The sequence below is a fragment of the Centropristis striata genome, chromosome 11 (assembly GCF_030273125.1).
Source record: "Centropristis striata isolate RG_2023a ecotype Rhode Island chromosome 11, C.striata_1.0, whole genome shotgun sequence".
Taxonomy (NCBI): domain Eukaryota; kingdom Metazoa; phylum Chordata; class Actinopteri; order Perciformes; family Serranidae; genus Centropristis; species Centropristis striata.
The window spans coordinates 35,206,950-35,229,046 of record NC_081527.1 but is presented as its reverse complement, the minus strand read 5'-3'; the positions used below and the strand labels follow the sequence as shown (position 1 = coordinate 35,229,046).

Here is a 22,097-nt window from a genome sequence, read left to right as displayed (position 1 = left end):
CTTAAAAAAAGAATCCATTAATTTAAAGATATCTTTTTCCCAATCTAAGTATTTTTTGGCATAACGTGACGTATCCGTAAATTGTAATTTTACAGTTTGGCCACTATGTCAAATTGACTTCAGAGCAGGGCACTCTTCCTGGGGGCATGCACGCACCACATACATTATTGCATGAACCTATGGTTGCAACAAACCACATGCACAATAATGGGGGAGGCACATGTTTACATGTTTAAGCAGTTTTTCTGCAATAAGGTAAATATGACTTCTTATATATATGGCTGCGCCCATTGATTGGTGCTTAAGACATTTACTGTCTCTCAACTCTCATCCTTTTTGTTGTGTTTGCATTTGAAAAACAGAATTAAGAATATTTTTTTAAGTTTAAGTTTGTAGTATCATAAATAAATGATCATATATATAATTGGAGGGTGCATGACACTAATGTACAGAGTGTATAAATGGTTCAGCGGGTACAGAGAACATTTAGCTACTTCATGAGCAGCTCGTTTCAACAGCACAGGAGCGATCCGACCTCCTTATGTAACAACTTCACAGTTGTGCTTAGAGGGAGTCAAAGTAAGCAGGGACTCTGTTTGAGTGTTTTGTTGGCACTGGAGGAGAGTTGGCTCTCGCCGGAGGAGATTTGAGGTGTCATGGAGCAGATTTAGTAAAGCCCCAAGTCTGGTTCAATCCCAGGTCATGGGCTAAATGTTGGGACCTTCCATCTTTCTCTCTGTGTCCCGGTGGTCTGACCTCTGATGGCCATGTCCACTCCAGCAGTGGAGATATTGATAAAGACGTGTTTGTGTGTGTGCAGCTGTGTGTATGGCAGGTCCAGATGTGTGTTTGACCCAGAGGTCAGTGTCACAGCTTCTCGCTCCGCACTGTCCCAGCCGGGCCCAGCTGACGCCAGCCCTGCATGTTTCCTTTCCATTCTCACTTATGTAACTCTCTCGTCTGTGTCCCTCGCCTCCCAAAGCTCTCCATGGAGATTTTGGTACCTCCTGTATCGCCCATCTGCTGGCGTCTGCTGCATGGCTGTACGGGTTACAGGCCACAGTGACAAATGGACCATGCAGTTTTACTTACCTTTGGACTTAAAGAAGAATAATAATTTAAAAAAAGATAAAAGAACTAGGGCGCACAGGTATTTTTTGCATTATTTGTCCAACTTTTGTGATATGAAATGACCATCTTTCTCCAGAATCACATATTGTACATCTTTGTTAAGTTATATCGCATATGTAACATACTTATCTATGTGACAAATGTCCTTTTTTTAACCCAATCTTTTCAATCTAAAGCTAACCGAGTAGTTTTGTTGGCAAAACTTAACCAAGCTATTTCCTGTGAACACTGTAAGAAGTTTGGAGTGAGAACGTGTTGGTATGGCTAGATACTAAAGAATGCCATTTTTGTGTGTGATTGCAGTGAATTGGCCCTTTTATTTTGTAGCCCCTCTAGATGGTGCTAAGTCTTTGTATTTTATACAAATTATACAAAACTACTCCATGTATAATTAGTGACTATTATTATTATTATTATTTATTTATTTTTTTTGGGGGGGGGGGGGTAAAAATGAATAGAAATGCACAATATTAATGAAATAAGTAATAGGCTCAAAATTGGACTCACAGTTAGAAAACAAATAATTAAAAAAGTAATTTTCACACACAAAAAAGCTGTGGTTCCACTTGCACCTTGTAGCCTCTTAAAGAGAGTTTAAATTTGACTCCTCTCATCACAGTCACACACTCTGGAGAAAAATATTTTATCTGTTAAATCACCTTGTAACAGTCTCAGATCTACACTTGGATCTCTTTGGGGTGTCCCGAAAAAGTAAGGTTTGGAAACAATGCTTTAAGGGGGGTTTACACTATTTATAACACTTATTTGCATGCGTAGGAAGAGTCCACTGACGGCAGCTTGTTCCACAAAATGTGGGGATGACTTAAGGATACAAGAAGATCAGTGGTGTGCAGTGTGTGTGTGTGTGTGTGTGTGTGTGTGTGTGTGTGGCTGGTACTTGGCAAGTAGAGTTTTAAGTAGTGACATAATGACACTGAACCAATGTGGTGAAAGAATATCACTTCTGCTCTCAGAATGATGAGAAGAAGGTCTGTTTGTGTTTGTATGCTGTAAATCGGCTGTACAAAGGAATTATGTCGTGCTAGCTTTTTAATTTCATCTTTCTATTTTGGAGCCAGGCCATTATAATACTCCCATTTGTGCAGCCAAACCGCAGGAAGTTATTTGGACGCGCGCACACACACACACACACACACACACACACACACACACACTAATCAGGCATCACATGCGCAACGGACGGAGCCAACTCTGGTCACCAACATAAATGAGACACTCCTCACTTTGCGTTATTTAACGCGCGCGGACGGGTTGGACACCTTCTTGGTTTGTTCGATGCTGGAGGTCAGAGTGAGCGGTGTGCGGCGCAACAGATGCCGCGCCGAGAAATAAGCCTTTAATACCCCTAGGACTCAGGAGAGGGTAACTACACTCAACTCACAATACAACAGACTTAAGTGAAACCCCTCACGCAACCGCAACTCTTCGGCGGTGTCCTGCGCGTCGTGCTTTCTTTGGGGATATATTTTACCTTTTACGCACAAAAGAGGCACCTAAAGAAAACGCTGTTGCTGCACTTGAAGGTATCCTCGGGCACATCCACCTGTTTCAGAGGTGAGCTCGGTCTCATGGCATACTTGTCCATGTCTCATCTGCTGGTGCCAGTTGAACGATAATCTCACCTGGTCGTTACAACCGTGGGACTAGCGGACCTCTTTAACCACCATGCCACCCAAGAAAAAGGTAAAATAAGCACATTTCTGGTCTCTCTCTCTCTCTCTCTCTCTGTGTGTGTGTGTGTGTATGTGTGTGTGTGTGTGTGTGTGTGTGTGTGTGGAGGAGCAGGAAGGGTAGGAGAATGCACCATCTGTTGCACTGGGCGTTAATCCTTGTGTGAGGCCTTTCCACATCATTGCACTCAGTGAATCACTAACAATGCGCATGGCAGATAGAGATGCATATCCACATGCATGTATCATGTCATGTGTCTAAATCCACAGGATTCAGAGAGGGAGTTGCATAACTAATGTGGCCTGTGAAGATCAGATGGATTAAATCTCTCTTCTTGCCCCTTTCCTTCACTTATTGCTCTTGGACTTGCTGTGAACCATTGTGTGGTTGTGGAGCTAAAACTGTGTTTTCCCTGCACACGTGAGAAGTTTTACGATGTGCAGGTGTGAAGTTCATCCTCCTCGTGCTGTACAAGCCTTCAGTTCTCATCCTGTATGCTTTCCTGAGAAACACGCTGACTCCATTAAAGTGTTTCAGTAAGCGTCCTCATGTTTGGCCAGGAGAAAAGTATTTACTTACAATTGAAATAAAAATATTGAAACCACATGCATAAAGAGAACTTGTCTCTTTTAGTGAGAACCTACCTATTTGTGCTTCTCATGCAGCGCTATTACATTCACATCACAGAGCGAAAAATCCACCTGTCAACCCAGAGGGTTGTTTAACAGCACTTACTGCTGTTCTGAAGTTTTATCCAGAATTAAAGACTCTTCTGACCATCTGCTGCACATCTTATTTCTATATCCAAACAAAGATGATGGCCAGAAATGTCTGTGCTTAATTTGGACAGCTTGAACCAAAATTAAAATGTTTTATCATGATTTTATTTATCTATATGGATGTTCCTTACTACTATTTTTGAAAAACATATTCCTATATAAGATCTTCTTTTATTGCTTGATAAAATTGGCATTAGTTGAAAGCCTGCTGTGTCTCATACAGACACTAAATGATGTCAAATATGTCTCATAAATTGCGTATCTGTTGTTTGCAGAAGCGACAATGCCAACATTGTTTTTTCCAGCCGTGCAACTTTACTATTTTGGTTCTCACTGAGCACCCTCATTTTTGGCTGCAGCATCAGTAATTTCCAGGGTTAAAGCTCTAAAAACCCACAGTACACAACCTGTTCAGCACCAAACTGAAAGCAGCAAATGTTGGCCACTAACTGATGAACATAGTTGATCATTTAGCTGCTGAAGAGCCAGATATTTCCCCCAGGGGACCAAAAACAGAGCTAAAACAGAGTGAATTTTTGACCTGAAATCATCAGGTGGACACAATCAGAACTCCACATAAATGCTAATGTTGCTCCATGTCTGCTCAGTGTGTAAACGAGCAAATGTGTTTAAAAACTTAATGGACCTGCCGACCTTCCGATCAGTCGGCGACCACTCTACCAACTGAGCCACAGTGTAATTTGTCCCACTCTCTGCATAACTTGGTCAAAGTCCTTAAATAAACACATTTGAAAGATCCATTAAGAAATGCTTACGTGTGTATGTTATAAAATAAATATTGGCCTATATCTTTTTCTTTTTTTTAACTTAAATATTGGCATATTAAGTATGAGTGTTGAGTGAATGTTAAAAATTAACAAATATTATAATTGTTATTAGTAGTTCAGTATCTTGCTCAAGGATACTTCGACATGTAGGCTGCGATGGTCAGGGATCGAACCACCAACCCTTCGGTTAGGGACCAACCAACTCTACCAACTGAGCCACAGACGCCCTTAATGACATGTCAATGTTTATATTTTGTCTGTGCTGCCTCCGATTGGCCAGAAAATGAGTAAGTAAGTGCAGGTTTAAGGATTCTTTCAATACTTTCAGAACAACAGTAACAAAACACTCACTGACAACAGTCACTGACAACACTGACAACATGTCCTCAGCTCTGTAATAAAATCTCATGAGGGACACAGAGCAGCTTGAGGAAACCTCCCAGTCTGCATGGCCTACTGTGTTACACTAAGAGGTGCTGGTTAGTGCTGGCCCTCTGCCTGTTACCTGGAATAGGAAAAGCCTCTTAGGAGCTGGGACTGTGACATTACACCCAGATAGCTGCTCTCTGGCAGGAAGTGGAGCATTAAGTGGATAGACCTATATCTTTTGGGGTTAGGAAGGTTTCCAAGTTGACCGTAGTGTTGTTTTTATTTTGATATATTTTATATACAGTACAGGCCAAAAGTTTGGACACATCTTCCTTTATTTTCATGCTATTTACATTATAAATTCATCAAAACTATTAATGAACACATGTGGAATTATGTACTTAACAAAAAAGTGTGAAATAACTGAAAACATGTCTTATATTCTAGTAAGCAAAGGGTGGTTACTTTGAGGAATCTAAAATAAAAGACATGTTTTCAGTTATTTCACACTTTTTTTGTTAAGTACATAATTCCATATGTGTTCATTCATAGTTTTGATGCCTTCAGAGAGAATCTACAATGTAAATAGTCATGAAAATAAAGAAAAACGCATTGAATGAGATGGGTGTGTCCAAACTTTTGGCCTGTACTGTATATATATATATATATATATATATACATATATATATATATATATATATATATATATATATGTGTGTGTGTCACTGATTATCGATATGGTGGCCGACAAAATACACTTGGATGATATTTCTGTCTGCAATGTGGACCAATTTTGCACCACGATGACTCTGCTTGGTACTCAGAAGGCTTTTTCTCTTTATCTCTGTTAAACAAATTACTTTATTTATTTAACATTATTATTCATACATTGTACTGCACCTAAAATGTATTAGGTTGTCTAACAGTTCTAGAAATGAATACTGAGAAAATGGAGATTAAATAAAACAAATAGCTAAATAATCATCATTACTGTTTATTGCCTCTCATTTAAATAAGAGTTTAAATAAAAATGTAATAAATAATAAAATATACATCAGTTTATGTTCTGTATTACTTAATTGCTTTCCATTAGAATAATAAATAAAATAAATGGCAGAATAAACATCAGTTTATGTTCAGTGTTAGTAAATTGCTCACCATTTAAATAAAATAATAACAATTAAAAACAGAATAAATAGCTAAATTTTATATTTAGTATTCATTAACTGCTTACCATCAAAATATATATTTTTAATAAATAGCAGAATAAACATCAATGTATCATCAATATCAGTCAATTGCTGATCATTTAAATAAATAATAAATAAAACAAATAGTTAAATTAGCATCATTAAAATAAAAATTCTTAAAAATGTAATAAATAACTAAATATACATCAGTTTATGTTCTGTAGGACTTAATTGCTGTCCATCAAAATAAAATAAATAATAAAATAAAATAAATAGTCAGTAGGCATAGGCATCAGTTTATGTTCAGTATCAGTCAATTGCTCACCATTTAAATAAAATAAAAATAAATATCTATATGACACTGTTTCTAAATAACCCAAAGCATTGTTATATGTTCTGCAAAAACAGTTGCATATTGAGAAATGTATACTTAGATACCAATAGATATATGTCTGTGATAGGCCAATATAAAAACAGAATCAATAAGCTTCTATTTCTTTTGTGTTTAATCTGACTAAAATGTTCATCCTGCAGAATATTCACATGGAGGATAGTTTCAGTGTCTGAGGTGCTTCAATAATTGCCTCAGAGCAATAAACGAGAAGTGATCATAACAGGAATGGTTGGCAGAAATGTTTTTTTCCTGTATAATCCCCACACACGCACACCAGCAGTAATCATGTTGCATCATAACGACGCTGTGCGCTGCAGAGACGCTCGCCTTCTGTGAACTCTAGATGAAATATATCTATTACAGGAGCCGAGCAAGCCAGGAATTAAGTTGTATAGATAATATTAATGAAGCTATTGTGTCTCTATCTGATGACTGTCAGGGAGCTTGAGCACATGCAGTGCAAGCAGCAGTGTTGGCTGTCTGTGAGGAGGTTGCATTTGTCTCTCCCGCTCTAAATCCTGGATTGACGCATGCTATCTTAATCTCCTTACTCAGAGACAATCATGACCCAGAGAGAGAGAGAGAGAGAGAGAGAGAGAGAGAGAGAGAGAGAGAGATAGGAGTCCAAAGACACACAGGTTTTTCCCCCCTGTAATGTTTTTTTTCCTAATAAGTCTTTGGTGCTGTGATTTTCTCCAAGGCAAATAATTTTTTTTCTTTTTGATGTTCCTTCAAATGTGCAGATAATTGTAGATCTAAAGGGCTGTGATGCAGCCTTTAACTCCACAGACGGCGCCCTGTGCCAGAGTAAAGGTGGCGGTGCCAGGCCGGCCATATCTGCTCTACGGTAGCATCAGGCAGAGGGCACGGAGCCAGTCTCCTTCAGACAGATGATGCAGATCAGCTGATTAGACAGGGCTTGGAGAAAACTGGACACACACTGCATGTTAATGAAGGAGACGGAGAGCAGCAAAGAAATCATCACTGTATACGGAATAACCCGTCAAAGTAAATGAGCAGCAGCTAAATTGCTAATAGAGGATTTGAATTATGAGATAAAATTGCACTTTTCCTCAGCAGCAGAAAGAACCAATACAAAAAAAATATTTATCAGCAGAAATTGGGAATTTGTGGACAGTTGGGCCAAGTGCCAGTAGCTCATTGGAGGGACGACAGGAAATTGGTCACGATTAGATTAGTGACCTGCTCCACATATAACAATGAGCTGTAGTAAACGGTGCTCGGGAGGCAGGTCGTGTTTTTGTCTGTTTTTGAAGCAAAACTTCATCCACTGAAGCACAGCAGGAAAGATTTAATGAAGCTTATTAATTTAAAAGCTAGAAATGTTTCTGCAGATCAACTGGAATATCCTGAGATATGAGTTAAACATGTTCCAGTTTTGATATTTTCTCATGACAGATCTTTTACTTGTTTACACTAGATCAAAAACACAACATCTTTTAAAAGTAGCCAAACTCATCAACAATGTCTCCTTCCATACTTTGTCAAAGAAAACCAGATGATGTTTTCTTTGAACTTTTACAGCATAAATATATACATATTGTTTTTACTTTATTGACACAGTGGATTTGCATTTTTCTGCTTCTCTTCTGATGACGGCTCGCTTTGTTAGCCACCTGTCAATCAAAGGTAGCCACGCCCAAAATCATATGATACTTTATCTTCTATTTTCTTCTAAATGGAGCCCTTATTAGAACTATTAACATGAAATTGTCTTGAAGATTTTTTACTAGCGATTGAGACCATAGTGTTGTCCTAAAAAAATTTTTGAGGTAATAAATTAAGTGAGAAGTTTTCTCATTTTGTATTAAAATGAATGGACCGAAATGCTTTTGCAGCCGCCATCAGCGCCCCCTACTGGAATTTTCAGTAGAATGCAGCTTTAGGCACTTCCTGGTTTGCTGCTCGGCCGTTTTTCAGTTCAGTGATACTGATATGCAGTCCGAGATAAAATTAAAATAAAAAAATGCACAGAATGATTAAAAATTCCACGTGATCGACCAAATTCTTAACGCCTATAAATTGATGATCGATTAATTATTCCCACCCCTAATCCTAACTCGGGTCACAGACATTGGGCGAGTCACCAGACTGTCACACAGTCAACCATTCATGCTCTCATTCACTACAGCCAGTTAAACCTAAACTGTCTTTGCTACAGTCTTGCCACGATGAACCTTTGGCGTTTCCAACCACAATCAGCTCCCAAACCGCGGAGTTCACTGTCCTTCACCAAGTTCACTTCACCTTAGAGATACTTGGCTGCTGCAGGGAGGAAGGAGCCACAGGTCAGCTCATACACAGGCTGCTGTGTGCTGGGGTGGAAACTCTTAACCCTACTTTTCTTTTTGCAGCTCAAATGAGACATAGATACCAGCAGCACCTGGGGAGCAGCCAGCCAGCAGACACGGAGACACACACAGTCTGCCACCCAGACTCCCTCTGCTCTCTCCGTCTTTGCTGCGTGCTGCTCCCACGTGGACTCTTTGATGCTTACATCTTGCAGCCAATTTGAATGACACTTTCCCGTTAGATGTTTGACGTCTTCAACTGTGAGAAGTACAGTAGCAGTGATGGTGAATGCTGCCAAGTTGACTTAATTACACTGACATCCTCTACGGGAGGTCTAACTGTCAGTTCAATAGCTCCTCTATAGATCTGCCATTGATTTTAATGTAAAGCCCAATGACTGTTAGTGCCTCTAATCCAGGGGTGTCAAACTCTGGCCTTGCGAGGCAATACCAAATTATTATATTATTATTGTACTATAAAAGCTGACCCGCCGGTATTATACGGCGCATTTCCAGCTAATACTACAAATCCCACAATGCCCTGCTGTTGTTTTGGTGCGTCAATCAGGATAGGACCCAGAAACGCGCTCCTCTGTGACAGTCGTCATAGCAACCTCAAGCTAGAGCTGTCTCCCAGCTACCCCTTCCCAAAAATGGCGAAAAGAAAGGCAGAATTTATTAACCTGTTGAAAAAGTTTATTTTGATATTTAAATCAGAAGGATGCAAATAGAAAAGAGGCATATGATTTGTATTTATTTTTTAATTAATACATTAATGACATTGATGTGTTTTTTATTTGAAATTTGATTTTGTATGTCTGCACTATTTAGTTATATATTGTATGTTTATAAGCGTTGCTGGTTCCATATTTAATGTTAAAGCAAAACATTTTTGGTATATATTAAAAGGTTTATTTGTTCAATGTTGGCCCGCGATTTTATTCAAGTTTTAAATTTTGGCCCATTGTGTATTTGAGTTTGACACCCCTGCTCTAATCAGTCTGTGAGGGACATATTTTCAGCACATGAGTTACAACAGGAGAGAAAGATGTTTCATCAGTGGGAGTCATTTATGCTTAGGTGGCATATTTCTCTCAGCGGTTGCCATGGAGACGTCTACTCATTTGTTAAGGGAATATGCAGAAGGAACGCTATCTTCATTGACACAAGTGTGTAATATCTGCTGCAACGGATGAGCTCAGCTCAGGGTATTGTCAAGTACTGAAGACGAGGACGGAGTCTTCAATTAAGAAATGCAAAGAAAAAGGCTCGGTTTGATGGTTCCTTATTCTTCTACCGTTACATTTCTGCCACGGGGAAAGACCATTTTTTATCATCGACAGAGCTTTCCGATTAGTGAGTGCTGTTTGGTTCGTTTCAGCTGAACCATGTTGTGTTTCGTCTGACAGTCCAGTTTGTTTGGGGTGATGTGAGAGCTCATTCAAACCCTGGGCTCAGTTTGCTGCCAAGTGCGCAAGATTTCAGTTCCATTTAGATGCAATTTGTATATACACATGGAAAGTGAAAGTGAAAGAAACAAAAAAAAGCACTCATTAAAGTGATGTCTACTTTCAAATCCATGACCATGACCAACTCATCATCTGTGTTACATCACAACCAAGGTTATCATAGTTAATGAAAACTAACGAAATAACGAAAACTAGAATTGAAAACTGAATGTCACTGAAAACGTTAACTGAAATAAAAATAAAAACTAGAGTTTTTAAAAAAACGATAACTAACTGAAACTGTATTGCGTGGTTACAAAACTAACTAAAACAAACTAAAATTATAGTGGAAATGTCCTTAGTTTTCGTTTTTGTCAACTTTTTTCATTCATAATTCAGTGTTTCTATTTGAACATGCAACACATGGTGAATATGTTTACTGAGACTTGGATGTCTACACTCCAACCAAAATTCAAAACAGTTAATAACCTTATTGGGGCTGAGATGATAAACCAAAGGAAATAAAGGCAAAATTTATTATGACCACTTTGAATCTTGCACCCAACACATAGCCCATTACAAAAAAACTAAAACTAACACTAAAACTAATAAAAACTAAACTAAAACTAGAAAACTCACTCTTAAAACTAACTAAAACTAACTGAATTTCAAAACTATTATAACCTTGATCACAACACATGAAGTACAACTCATTCATCTCATTCGAAGCATGAAACGCTCCACAACTTGCTGACCACATCAATTTGTTGTTTCACTTGGATATTCTGTAAAATAGACATGGCATTTGTTTACTGTTTTTGGTGTGTTTGTTTGACAGTGTGCAGTGTGAACGCTAAGGAGGGAAAAAAATGCAGCAATGTTTCAACTTTACCGCACTTCACCGATCCAAATCTACAGGTGTGAAATTACCTAAAGAAAGTCCTGGGATGTAGGGAGAGGGGAGAACAACAGGGCGCCCAACGATGTGGGAGAGCTAACTGGTTGTGTTGGGATCATACTTGATAATGACTTCCCCGCTTTTGATGAAGAGCAAAACACACTGTTGTTAAGCCATTTTTTGCAGTCACTTTGTTTCTCTTTGCAGCTTCTTTACATCTCTTTGTAGTTTTTTGTCCCTTTATAGTCTTTTGTGTTTCTTTGTAGTCACTTTATGTTCCTTTGAAGTCATTTTGAGTCTCTTCCCTGCTGGTCCGCGTCTCTTTCAGGGACACTTTGTAGTTGAAGGACAGAGCGTTCGCTGACACTTTGGTGCCTAGTAGTCCCGTTCAGAAATTCATTGATGGCAGCAGGAAGAGTAGCAGCTAGAAATATGGCAGAAGTGTCTAAAAAAACCTTCTGGAGAGGAGGCTGTTGATGTTCAGAGGACGGATGAAAGTCAAAGAAAGAAGACGATCAAAGAGGCTCACCTGTTGGCATACAGTGTTTGTGTTATTACTCACTGAACTTACTAAAGAAAACTGAGTAAGATCAGTCGTGTGAGTTTAGCTCAGCATGAAAAGTCACATTTTCTCAGCTGCTCAAACAAATCAAACAGTACAGATGATAAATCCGGATGAACTGCTTGAAATACCTCAACATGGTCTCACAGAAATCCGCGAAATAGCCACGGATTTCGCTTAACTCAAAATCCGTGAAATAGCCACGGAATCGCTCAAATTTCCGTGAAACTGACACGGATTTCGCTACAATGCAAGTTAATGACAGTCATATCCCGTGGCTATTCCAACATACAAAGTGATTATGTACATTCACTCAGTGAATATTTAGAAAATAAAACATATATTTCTCGCTAGAAATGTGATCAAAATCCATTTTTATGCAGAAACAAAGTCAAAATATTATTTTTTTCACTAAAAATGAGAGAACTGTCCGCCATGTTTTTTGTTCTGACCGCCGGGACCTTGAAAGTCACGTGACTTGGAACAAACCAATAGGAACAAATATCCATGGAATAGCCACGGGATATGACTGTCATTAACTTGCATTGTAGCGAAATCTGTGTCAGTTTCACGGAAATTTGAGCGATTCCGTGGCTATTTCACGGATTTTGAGTTATGCGAAATCCGTGGCTATTTCACGGATTTCTGTGAGACCAGGTTCAATACCTCCAACGTGAACACGAGCATCTCAGCGTTTCTTTAAGACCCAGTCAGAGTTCAGTTTGTCCTCTGGGGAGATTGCAGTGCTCGCGGCCAGCCAGCTGGCTCCTGGTGACTCGATGGCTCTGATTATTTAGTTTAGGGATGGAGTCCATCTCCCCAATCAGACGCTGCTTTCCTAATGTGCTCTGCTGGCGCGTGCAGAAAGAGCTGTGTAAACGCTTTTGAACAGGAAAGGAGTCACCTTCAGGTAGCACACGAGAGAACGAGGCTCTGCTGGTTCACCCCATCCTCACTTCATCCTTGTCCTCCACCTTCCTGAGCCCACTCTCTGAGCCTCGTAATCACGTTAATGGGCTGATGCTACTCAAAACTGGGAGGGACGGGAGGAGAGGAAGGAAGGAGGGATGAATGAAGAAGTGAAAGTGAAAATTATATTGGATTTTTTTCTTTTAAAAGATGGGGCATGACGTACAAAAGAAAAAATAAATAGGAATTACTGCACAGTATAATATTATCATATCTCAGTCATTCAGCTCAATTATTTATTGATCAATGAAGAGGAAGTTCTAACTGATAATAAAGTGCCATTTTGCTGATTGATTTTGTCCATAAAAATGCAACAAAGAGGGAAATATCCCCATGTTGACTGGTGATGTATTCAAAGTGCTTGTTTTCTTTTCCAACAATAAGCCCATAACTCAAAAAAGCTTTTATAAATCACAAAGAAAAACATTTGAGAAGCTGGAATCAGGGAATGTTTGGGTATTATAATGTAAAACAAATGATAGATTAACTAATAAATCACAGACTAATTTATTTGTTGATTTGATGGATTCTACTCTGTTTAAATGAGACATTAACATGAAAAGACTGATGTGAAAAATAATTGATTTTAAAGTACTATAATTACTTTAAAAATCAATCCTGTTGTTAAAAATAAAAGGGGGGGGGGGGGGGGGGGGTATTTTTTAAACAGTGTTTAGATTTTAGCACACAGCTTTACTTTCAACTTATTTATCTGTTGATTATTATTTTTATTGTTTGTTTGTTCTTGATATATATTTTTTGTATTATTGATTGATTTTTTTAATTGCTATTGTTTGATTCCCCCAAGGGGCAGTTTATTACCAACAGCTGTTATATTGTTTGTGTTTATCTTTATTCCTTTTTCTTTTTTATTCCATTTCATTTAAATTACTTGAATTACCTGATTGTATTTGCCTGAGTCCTGAAATGTTCATCCAGCACTTTGCAGGTTTGCTTTGAAAAGTGCTTTATAAATGAAGTTATGAAATATTTTTTTTTATTTTTATTATTATCATTAACATTTGACAGCTGAGCCCTCATGATAACTCACATTTAATCATTAATGTTATCTTAATCATATAGATACCCTATAATGCATAGTTTTTCCTTGGGTATAGATTCACTAATTTAAAACAGAAAAGGCCCAGTAATAATTCATATAATAATTCCCTCATTTCTGCAGTGTGATTTGTAAGTCACCTGCAGTAGAGCTCAGCATTGTTTAATAATTCAGCGGGGGCGTTTTGTACTATTGGCTGGGTGACATTGGCTCACAGGAGAGGCGGGTGCTGTGCGAACAGATGTCTACACCAGCCATGGGTAAACAAAAAGCCATGCCTGGGCATAATTCTGCCCCGGGGAGATTTCCTTCTCCTCCTCCTCTCTTATTCCCTCGTCATCATGTTGAATTCTCTGTCTCGACAGTTTCCTCACTGCATCCTTGAGTATTTTTGATTGAAAATCTAGCACTTCTTGAATGTTATATTGGTCACCAGTTTTCTGCATTTCTCTGTTTTCATTCAGCTATCTCTCATGATTGCAGAATTATTTACTTTTTATTTTTAATTTAATTAATTTATTTTTTTTTACATTACAATAATTAAAAAATTATATAGAAAATAAAATAAGAAATAAAAAAGAGCAAAACAGACAGCAAAACCTCTCCTTTAACTTTCAATTGTTATTCCTTGGTCTGGGAAGCACCTTCAAAAATATGTTAGATATTCTAGGTCCAACATAATTGAGAAATGGGGTCCATATATGATAAAATAAACCAATTTTCCCTCTGGACCAGTGTGTCAAATATTCCATGGGTAAGAGGTCAAACTATTTATTTATTTTTATTACGTTTTAAGCTTGATGTAACACAAATCCGATCTCTTTTTTTTGTTGTTGGAGCAATTTGAGATCAATTAAACCGTTTTTTTTCCGTTTTGGTTCAATCCCAGAGAACACAAAGTGTGGCATTTAAAGGGATAGGTACTCCATATTCAGTGGATTATCTACACTAAATGGCATTGGACACGTCCCCCGTTTGGAGAAGCGGTACATCACACAACCCCAAAAATATAAAATCTCCCTTTAAATCTTTGCCACACCAGCAGCACGGCTCCAGTGTCTGTCCATTCATATGGTGGATTGCCATGAAATTCTGTCCAGACTGTTTACTCACTAGATGATAATTCCTACTAACTCAGTCTTTCTCCCTCCACTCTCCTTTTCTCTCTCACCTCCCTCTCTCCTTTACTTCCTCCAGCTCTCCCTCTGTCTTACAGTAATTTCATAACACAAGCTATTAAAGCGGAGTCTTTTGGACTTGAAGACAGGTCCATCATAACTATTGGCCTATAGTAATGACATGCTGTGTAATCTGTCATCGTCAAAGTCACTGGTGTCAGGCAGCACAGTGTGCACTCGCTCGGAATAACGTGGAGAGCAGGAGCGGGTGACGGGGTAAAGGAGAGCCGAGGGCCAGTTGCTCTCTGCTGGTTGACAGTCAGACTCAACCAGGGAAACCCTGTCTTCTGCAAAATACATTCACAATTTATCATTTGTTGCCAGAGAGGTTTGTAGGAAACTCAGAAGACTCAAGTTCATGTCCTGAGTCTCACATGTTGTTAGGTTAATGCTTCTAAAATACAAGTTTAAAGGCGTTTTTGGAACATTTGGTACCAGCAGTGTAGGGGAGTAGTCAACTACATGTAATAGAACTAGTAGTTCAACTACATTTGTGTAGTAACTCAAGTAGTTAAATGAGTTTTTGCCATTTTTGTGTAGTTAAACTACTGCGACTACAAACTATAAATTTGGCCACATGGAAAATAATGTTTATGTTTATTATTATTATTATTATTATTAAGTCTCTAAGTTGTAGTCGGATAATACAAAAGCCAGATTTGTTTACACAAATTAAACCCTTTTATTTCCAAGAAGTGGGGCTGTGAATAAAGGAAGCATTTATATAAACATTGATTTGGCTTTCCTCATAATTTATAAAGCAAATAAGCTTTTATGTAGAAAGTTACTTGTGTCAAATAAATGTGGAGGAGTAAAAAGTATAATATTTCTCTCTCAGTTGCAGTGAAGCAGACGTGTAAAGTAGCAAAAAAAATGGACATACTCAATTAAAGTTTAAGGTACCAAGAAGTTGTACTTTATGGTATAAAATATGGTGGCCTGTACCAAAGCCTGACATCATTAATAAACAGAGGAATCCTCTGTTATTGACTCCGACACGCTGGAGTCACTCAGGATCACCATGTTTTTAAAATGCACCAGACTGAGCAGACTGTCTACAACCAGAGAGCTGATTTGTGACTTTGGGATGCTAGTGTGTATCTTGAGAGCCAGACTGACGCAGAGGGCTGTGCCACCTCCTGGCTTTGACACAGAGGGCATTAATTACCATGTCTTTGAGGGGACAATCTAATCGCTGAGACACATGGCACACAAACCTGAACGTCCTGGGAGGGATCTGCTGCAACACTTCCTGACAATTATAGACAGGAATATTCTGGGGGAAAGAAGAGTGAATGAGAAGACAGGACTTGGAAACGTTATTAGGTAAAAAAGTTAACCCTCTATGGTACACATTATGATCCCAGTTGGTAAGAAAATGTTTTGGGTGTTTTTTTGTCTTAAAATAGACCAAGTAAACATAATCAAGAGATATTTTCAAAAAATATGATTTATTTAGTCGTTTTTAGGGTTTGTTGCCATACGGCAACACTGTACGATAGTAGAAGGTAATGAAAACGAGAGTTTTGTTTCAAATGGTATTAACATTTATTTAAAAACTCATGTTATAGTCTGAACAATCCCCAGTAGCCTGAATGCATGCATGAGATGCATCTCATTTGAAAGTAAAAACTATTTAAAAATACATTTTTCATTATTTAATTCAAATTTTTGTGCCATATCATGAGTAATTGGTTGGCTATTGGTATAATTAGAATCCCACCTCTCTTTTAATTCATTGCATCATAACTGGGGATGTATTGTCTTTATGTAGAAGGCTTAAAATGGGTTTGTTGCCATATGGCAACGTCATACCATAGAGCAGTAGTTCTCAACCTTTTTGAGTCGTGACCCCCAATTTAACATGCATGTTGTCCGTGACCCCCGCTCACTGAACAGAATCTCACACGCACAGTTCAGATCACCCAAAAAAGACACAAAATGACCAAAAAAAGGAAACAAAATGACCAAAAAGACACGAATTGACCACAAAATGATCAAAAAAGACACAAAATGATCAAAAAAGACACAAAATGACCAGAAAAGACACAAATTGACCAAAAAAGACACAAAATGAACAAAAAAGACACAAAATTACCAAAAAAAGAAACAAAATTACCAAAAAAAGACACAACATTACTAAAAACAAAACAAAATGTCCAAAAAAAGGAAACAAAATGACCAAAAAGACACAAATTGACCACAAAATGATCAAAAAAAGACACAAAATGACCTAAAAAGACACAAAATGACAAAAAAAAAAACCCTCAATGACCAAAAAAAGACATTAAGTGACCAAAAAGACTAAAACACATGAACACTTTAACACAGTGGAGACAGAGCTAACTTCCAAAATGATTTGGCGACCCCCAGAAATCATCTCGCGACCCCAATTGGGGTCCCGACCCCAAGGTTGAGAACAGCTGCCATAGAGGGTTAACAGTGAAGTGTTCAATCAGTGTTTGCATCCTGACTTTTCATTTGCATAAGAGGTTGAGGTCTTCCCAGGTCCAAAATGTTGGAATAATCCAAAACAGAAGCGTGGAAAACCCGCTATCCATGAATAAATTAATTATACTGCAAGTCCCCAAACTTTATGGAGCTGCAATACTGAATCATTGCTGCAGAGACTCTGCTGTCTGATCTGGCTTTTGATGTTCAGGGAGACTTTTACTTATTAATTGTGTCATTAATTTAAGTGTTTATTGACGAGAAAGATTAGTCTTTCATGTTTATTTCTGTTATCAATTGCACTTGTCTTGAAGAGGCTTTTTAAATATGTGATCTTTTACGTCAGATATCTGACCTTGTGACACATTGTGTTATTTATGTTATTAATCTGTTATCACTTCTACTCTTGGCCAGGACACTTGAAAATAAATTGTTTAATGAAGCAGAAATAAACACATTATGAATACATTTCCATTTCTTTCCATCCCCAGTTTGAATCAGTCAAACATGACGCTTTTTCTCTATGAGACTGAAGTTCTAAAGTATTTATTGTGATTTGATTTCACAGCATTTCTTGTGTTCATTGCTGGAATGTAACTAAGTACATTTACTCAAGTATTTAAATACAATTTGAGGTACTTGTACTTTACTCGAGTTATTTCCATTTTATGCAGCTTTATACTTCTACTCCACTACATTTTAGACACAAATATTATACTTTTTACTCAATTACATTTAGCTGCCAGCTTTAGTTACTGTTCAGGTCGAGATTTAAAATAAAAAAACCTGATAAATTTGTGATTAGTGATTAGAGATGTTTTTTTTATTTAAACCTCATAACAGTGTATTAAATAGTTAAAATCAGCCCTAACTTTACAAAATGAAAATTCTGCTTACATAAATGCATCAATACAAATAATCTAATAATATATTTGGAATATATAAAACAATCTGAGTGGGGTCATTCTGCAAAATGGGTACTTTTGACACTTTAAGTACATTTTGATGCTGATACTTTGGTACTTTTACTTAAGGAAGTTTGATTGCAGGACTTTTACTTGTAGTGCAGTAATTTCACAGTGTGTAACTGTGTTACTGTTAACTTGCATTGTAGCCAAATCCGTGTCAGTTTCACGGAAATTTGAGTGATTCCGTGGCTATTCCACGGATTTTGACTTAAGCGAATCCGTGGCTATTTCACGGATTCCTGTGAGACCAGGTTCAGTGTGTAGTAGTACTTTAACTTAAGTAATAAATCTGAAAAATGGCAATGTGTGTTACATTAGAAAAGCTAACCTATGTAATTAGGGGTAAAGTGCAAGAATTTGAAGAGGTGTGGACACCCTTAATGGACTTTCTCAAGCAACAGTAGATTATATTTATCTGTAAGCATAATGAGTGTAACAATTTTTTTTATTTAAAAAAAAAATATTATTATTTGTTGTAATTATTTTATATTCACACACTATTTTATTTTAATTTTTACTCATTTTATTTAATTTATTTTTTGTGTATGTGTTCAGCGGGGTCTGCCTGCTTTTCATTATGTGGCTAGTGTGGTGAGTGTTGATGTGTTTTGTATGTTCTTATTGAAAAGTAATAAAAACATTGTTCAAAAAAAAAGTAATAGATCTGAATACTTCTTCCACCACTTCTTATGCTCTCCATTGATTACTGTCTCTGGTTGCTTTATTACTTTTTTTCATCTAAAACTAATTTCTACATCTTCAAAAAGTGTATCATACAGTGCAATCCACAGCGATCAAATCAATGCAGAGAATTGATTCAGTGACTTGTGGTTTCTCCTGCAGGGAGAGCGTCAGGACTCGGACGTCGTCGAAGAAAGAAATGCCCAGGTGCAGCTGGAGAAGGCCAAGGTAAGTTTCTCACTGTTGCATCACGGTGACATCACGAGCCGACCCGCCGCGTCCCTCACACACTCATTTTTCAGAGCGGCTGCTCTCAAGGACATGATTACATCACAGACAGGAAACACAGACATCAGGACATTGGATTAGCGGAGCAATATTCTGCTATTAAAATGAATGATTGCAGTCTTCATCCTTGTCATCCCGTTATCTGCTCGATGTCTGGAGAAGGATCTTAATGAAGGATATTGATTATTGCTGATTCAGTTCAAATGAATTCTGACACTTTCTTTAGCCGACTGCTTTGTAGCAATATAGCTATATTTTCACTTAGATAAACCAGGGTGTAATACACACACGCAAAAATCAGCAGGCTAAATTATAGAAACTCAAACGTGATAAATGTTTTTGCTTCAACAACTTTCATGATGTAAAAGGACTATAATCTGTAATCCAGCGTGTGTGTGAGGTGAGGGAAAGCACACATTTGTTCACACATAATCCAAGGTTATAGAAGTAGACTTCTTAAAGGGATAGCTCTGAATTTTTAAGTGAAGTTGTAGAATAGTGTGTTTTACCTTCAGTAAATGCAGACACAGAAGCTAACGCCTGGAAAAAATCTAAATCAGTCGAAGTGTATACACTATATTTATAACATTTTCACTGCTTTTCCTTGCTGTCAAACTACCCTGTTTAAGTTACCATGGGGAGAACTGAAGCTGTATCCATGCTTTCTTTAAAGCCACCAGAGTCCTTTAACAATAAAATAATTGGTAACACTTTACAATAACCATCTAACTGATGTTTATAGATGGTTTATAGACAATTATTAACCATTTACAAAGTGCTATACATATTTAATCTTTAAATGTTTTCAGCCAATTTCTTAAAGGTATATGAATCATTTCAAAATCATTAACATACTTAATATGGTGTTAAAAATGTTATAATGAGTGCAACTAAAAATATTAATAAACTATTAATTATAATTTATTGGTGTGTTAATGGTAAAGTAACTATAAACTTACATTAATATACCATCTATTTGCCATTTATAAATTATTTAGTTAGTTAAACATTAATAAATTATGTATTTACCATTCTAAATGGCCTATATACGGTTTATAAATGATGATTAAACGTTAATAAACTATCTGTTTACCATTTATAAATGATGGTTATTGTAAAGTGTTACCAAATAATTTTTACCTCGCAGAACATGGCAGTTGCTGGTCCACCCTTTAACTCGACTGTTGAGTTAATTTTTTGTTATTGTGTGACTTTGTTGTTCTAAAAGGGTAAGTTCAGATTCACCAAAGTCACACAGTTACACAAACTAACTAACCAAATCAGGGCAGCAGTAGACCAGCAACTCCTGTGTTCTGAAGAGTAAAATTACTATTTTTATTGAAAGGAGTCTGGTGGCTTTGAAGAGAGCATCAATAACAGTTCTCTAACATAACGGGCTCTCTGATGGCAAGGTAAAGAGGTGAAAATATTCTAAATATAGTGTTAACTTGACCTGATCTAGGTGGCTAAAATATGTTTTGCATCCACAGCAATACATTGCTTAACTTCCATGTTGGTACTTCTGCATGCTGCTCCAGCTGGGGGCTTGCATACCACTGACTATGAGAAATACCTCATACAACCCCACTTTAATAAATATGAACTACACTGTAAAAAAAAGTCTGTTTAATTTACGGTATAATACCGGCAGCTGTAGTTGCCAGAACTTCACCGTAAAAAATACAGTGAGCGTATGTAAATGTAAATATCAGCAAAAACTGTAATTTTTTACTGAAAAATCCCATTACTTTTGGGGTAATTGTGTCATCATGGCATTTCTCCATAAATTGTACATGAAAATTTTATATTTACTGCAAAACTATGTGTTTTCTACAGTTTATGACAGTAGAATTCAAAGTTTTATGCTATTCTTTGATTTACGGTAATTAAAAGTGTCTACTACGGTGATATACAATGTTTAATTTTACAACCTGATGCAATGTGAAAGTGTTTTACTGTAATTTCTACAATCATTTTTTACAGTGTATTTCTTAGTATTGATTACGTTATTTGCTCATTCATTATTAAAAGATTGCTTCATTAACATGTCTTGAAAATATCTTTCATAAGAAACAAGGATATAGCACCAAACATTAACATGAATGGAGATTTACTTTGTGCACCGGAAATATTTCCCCCCGTTAATCATCTTCAAACCTCTCAGATGTATTTTGCGGCCCCTTTGGGGTCCCTGCCCCCAGGTTGGGAAACCAGTACAGTATGAAATGACAAAAAGAAAAGGAGGGAGCGATGTTTCAGACATTTATTTAATCTTTTCTGATCCAATATATAAATGATGCCTCTAACACCTCCATCACATGCCTTATGGAGCTCTTTCAGCTGGTGAAAAAAAATCGACATAAACAAATAGTTGTTCCAGAAAACAGGTTTTACACCTAAAAGCACGAACAGCATGAATTTATTCACATAAATCAACAAACTAAATGGGAATAAGGCCACCTGGGTTGTGACTTAAATTTAATTTATTTATTCTTTAACACAAAGTGCATCCAGGATTTACCTGCTTAAGGTGCAGAAGTTTTCCAGTCAAGCAGCGATGGTTAATTTGCATTAAATTCTTGAGTATAAGGTTTGATGACAATAAAGAAAAAAAATGGCACAACTTTAACACAAAGGCATTTAGGAATTAAAAAACACTGCATATAAAGTAAAACAAAGAAATTAAATGAATACATTTTAGCATTTGACCATGCATGTGCAGCATAAGGAAACAAAACAATGTTTCACTCGGTTGAAAAGTTCTGCAGGGAGAGGAACCTGGTCTCACAGAAATCTGTGAAATAGCCACGGATTTCGCTTAACTCAAAATCTGTGGAATAGCCACGGAATCACTCAAATTTCCGTGAAACTGACACGGATTTCGCTACAATGCAAGTTAATGACAGTCATATCCCGTGGCTATTGGTTTGTTCCAAGTC

General features: G+C 37.2%; 1 protein-coding gene across 2 annotated transcripts in view; it reads left to right on the top strand.

Moving 5' to 3' along the window:
* Positions 1-22,097, top strand: part of cacnb2b (calcium channel, voltage-dependent, beta 2b) — a 54,780-nt gene that overhangs the window by 12,327 nt on the left and 20,356 nt on the right. Inside the window, exons 1-2 of one of the 2 annotated variants that reach the window (XM_059344554.1) lie at positions 2,334-2,835; positions 19,033-19,098. In XM_059344554.1, coding sequence (XP_059200537.1) covers positions 2,818-2,835; positions 19,033-19,098 — 84 coding nt within the window. In that variant the 5' untranslated portion in view covers positions 2,334-2,817. Of the gene's footprint in view, positions 1-2,333; positions 2,836-19,032; positions 19,099-22,097 lie in introns of those variants that run through there. The other variant, XM_059344553.1, reaches the window with a different exon arrangement.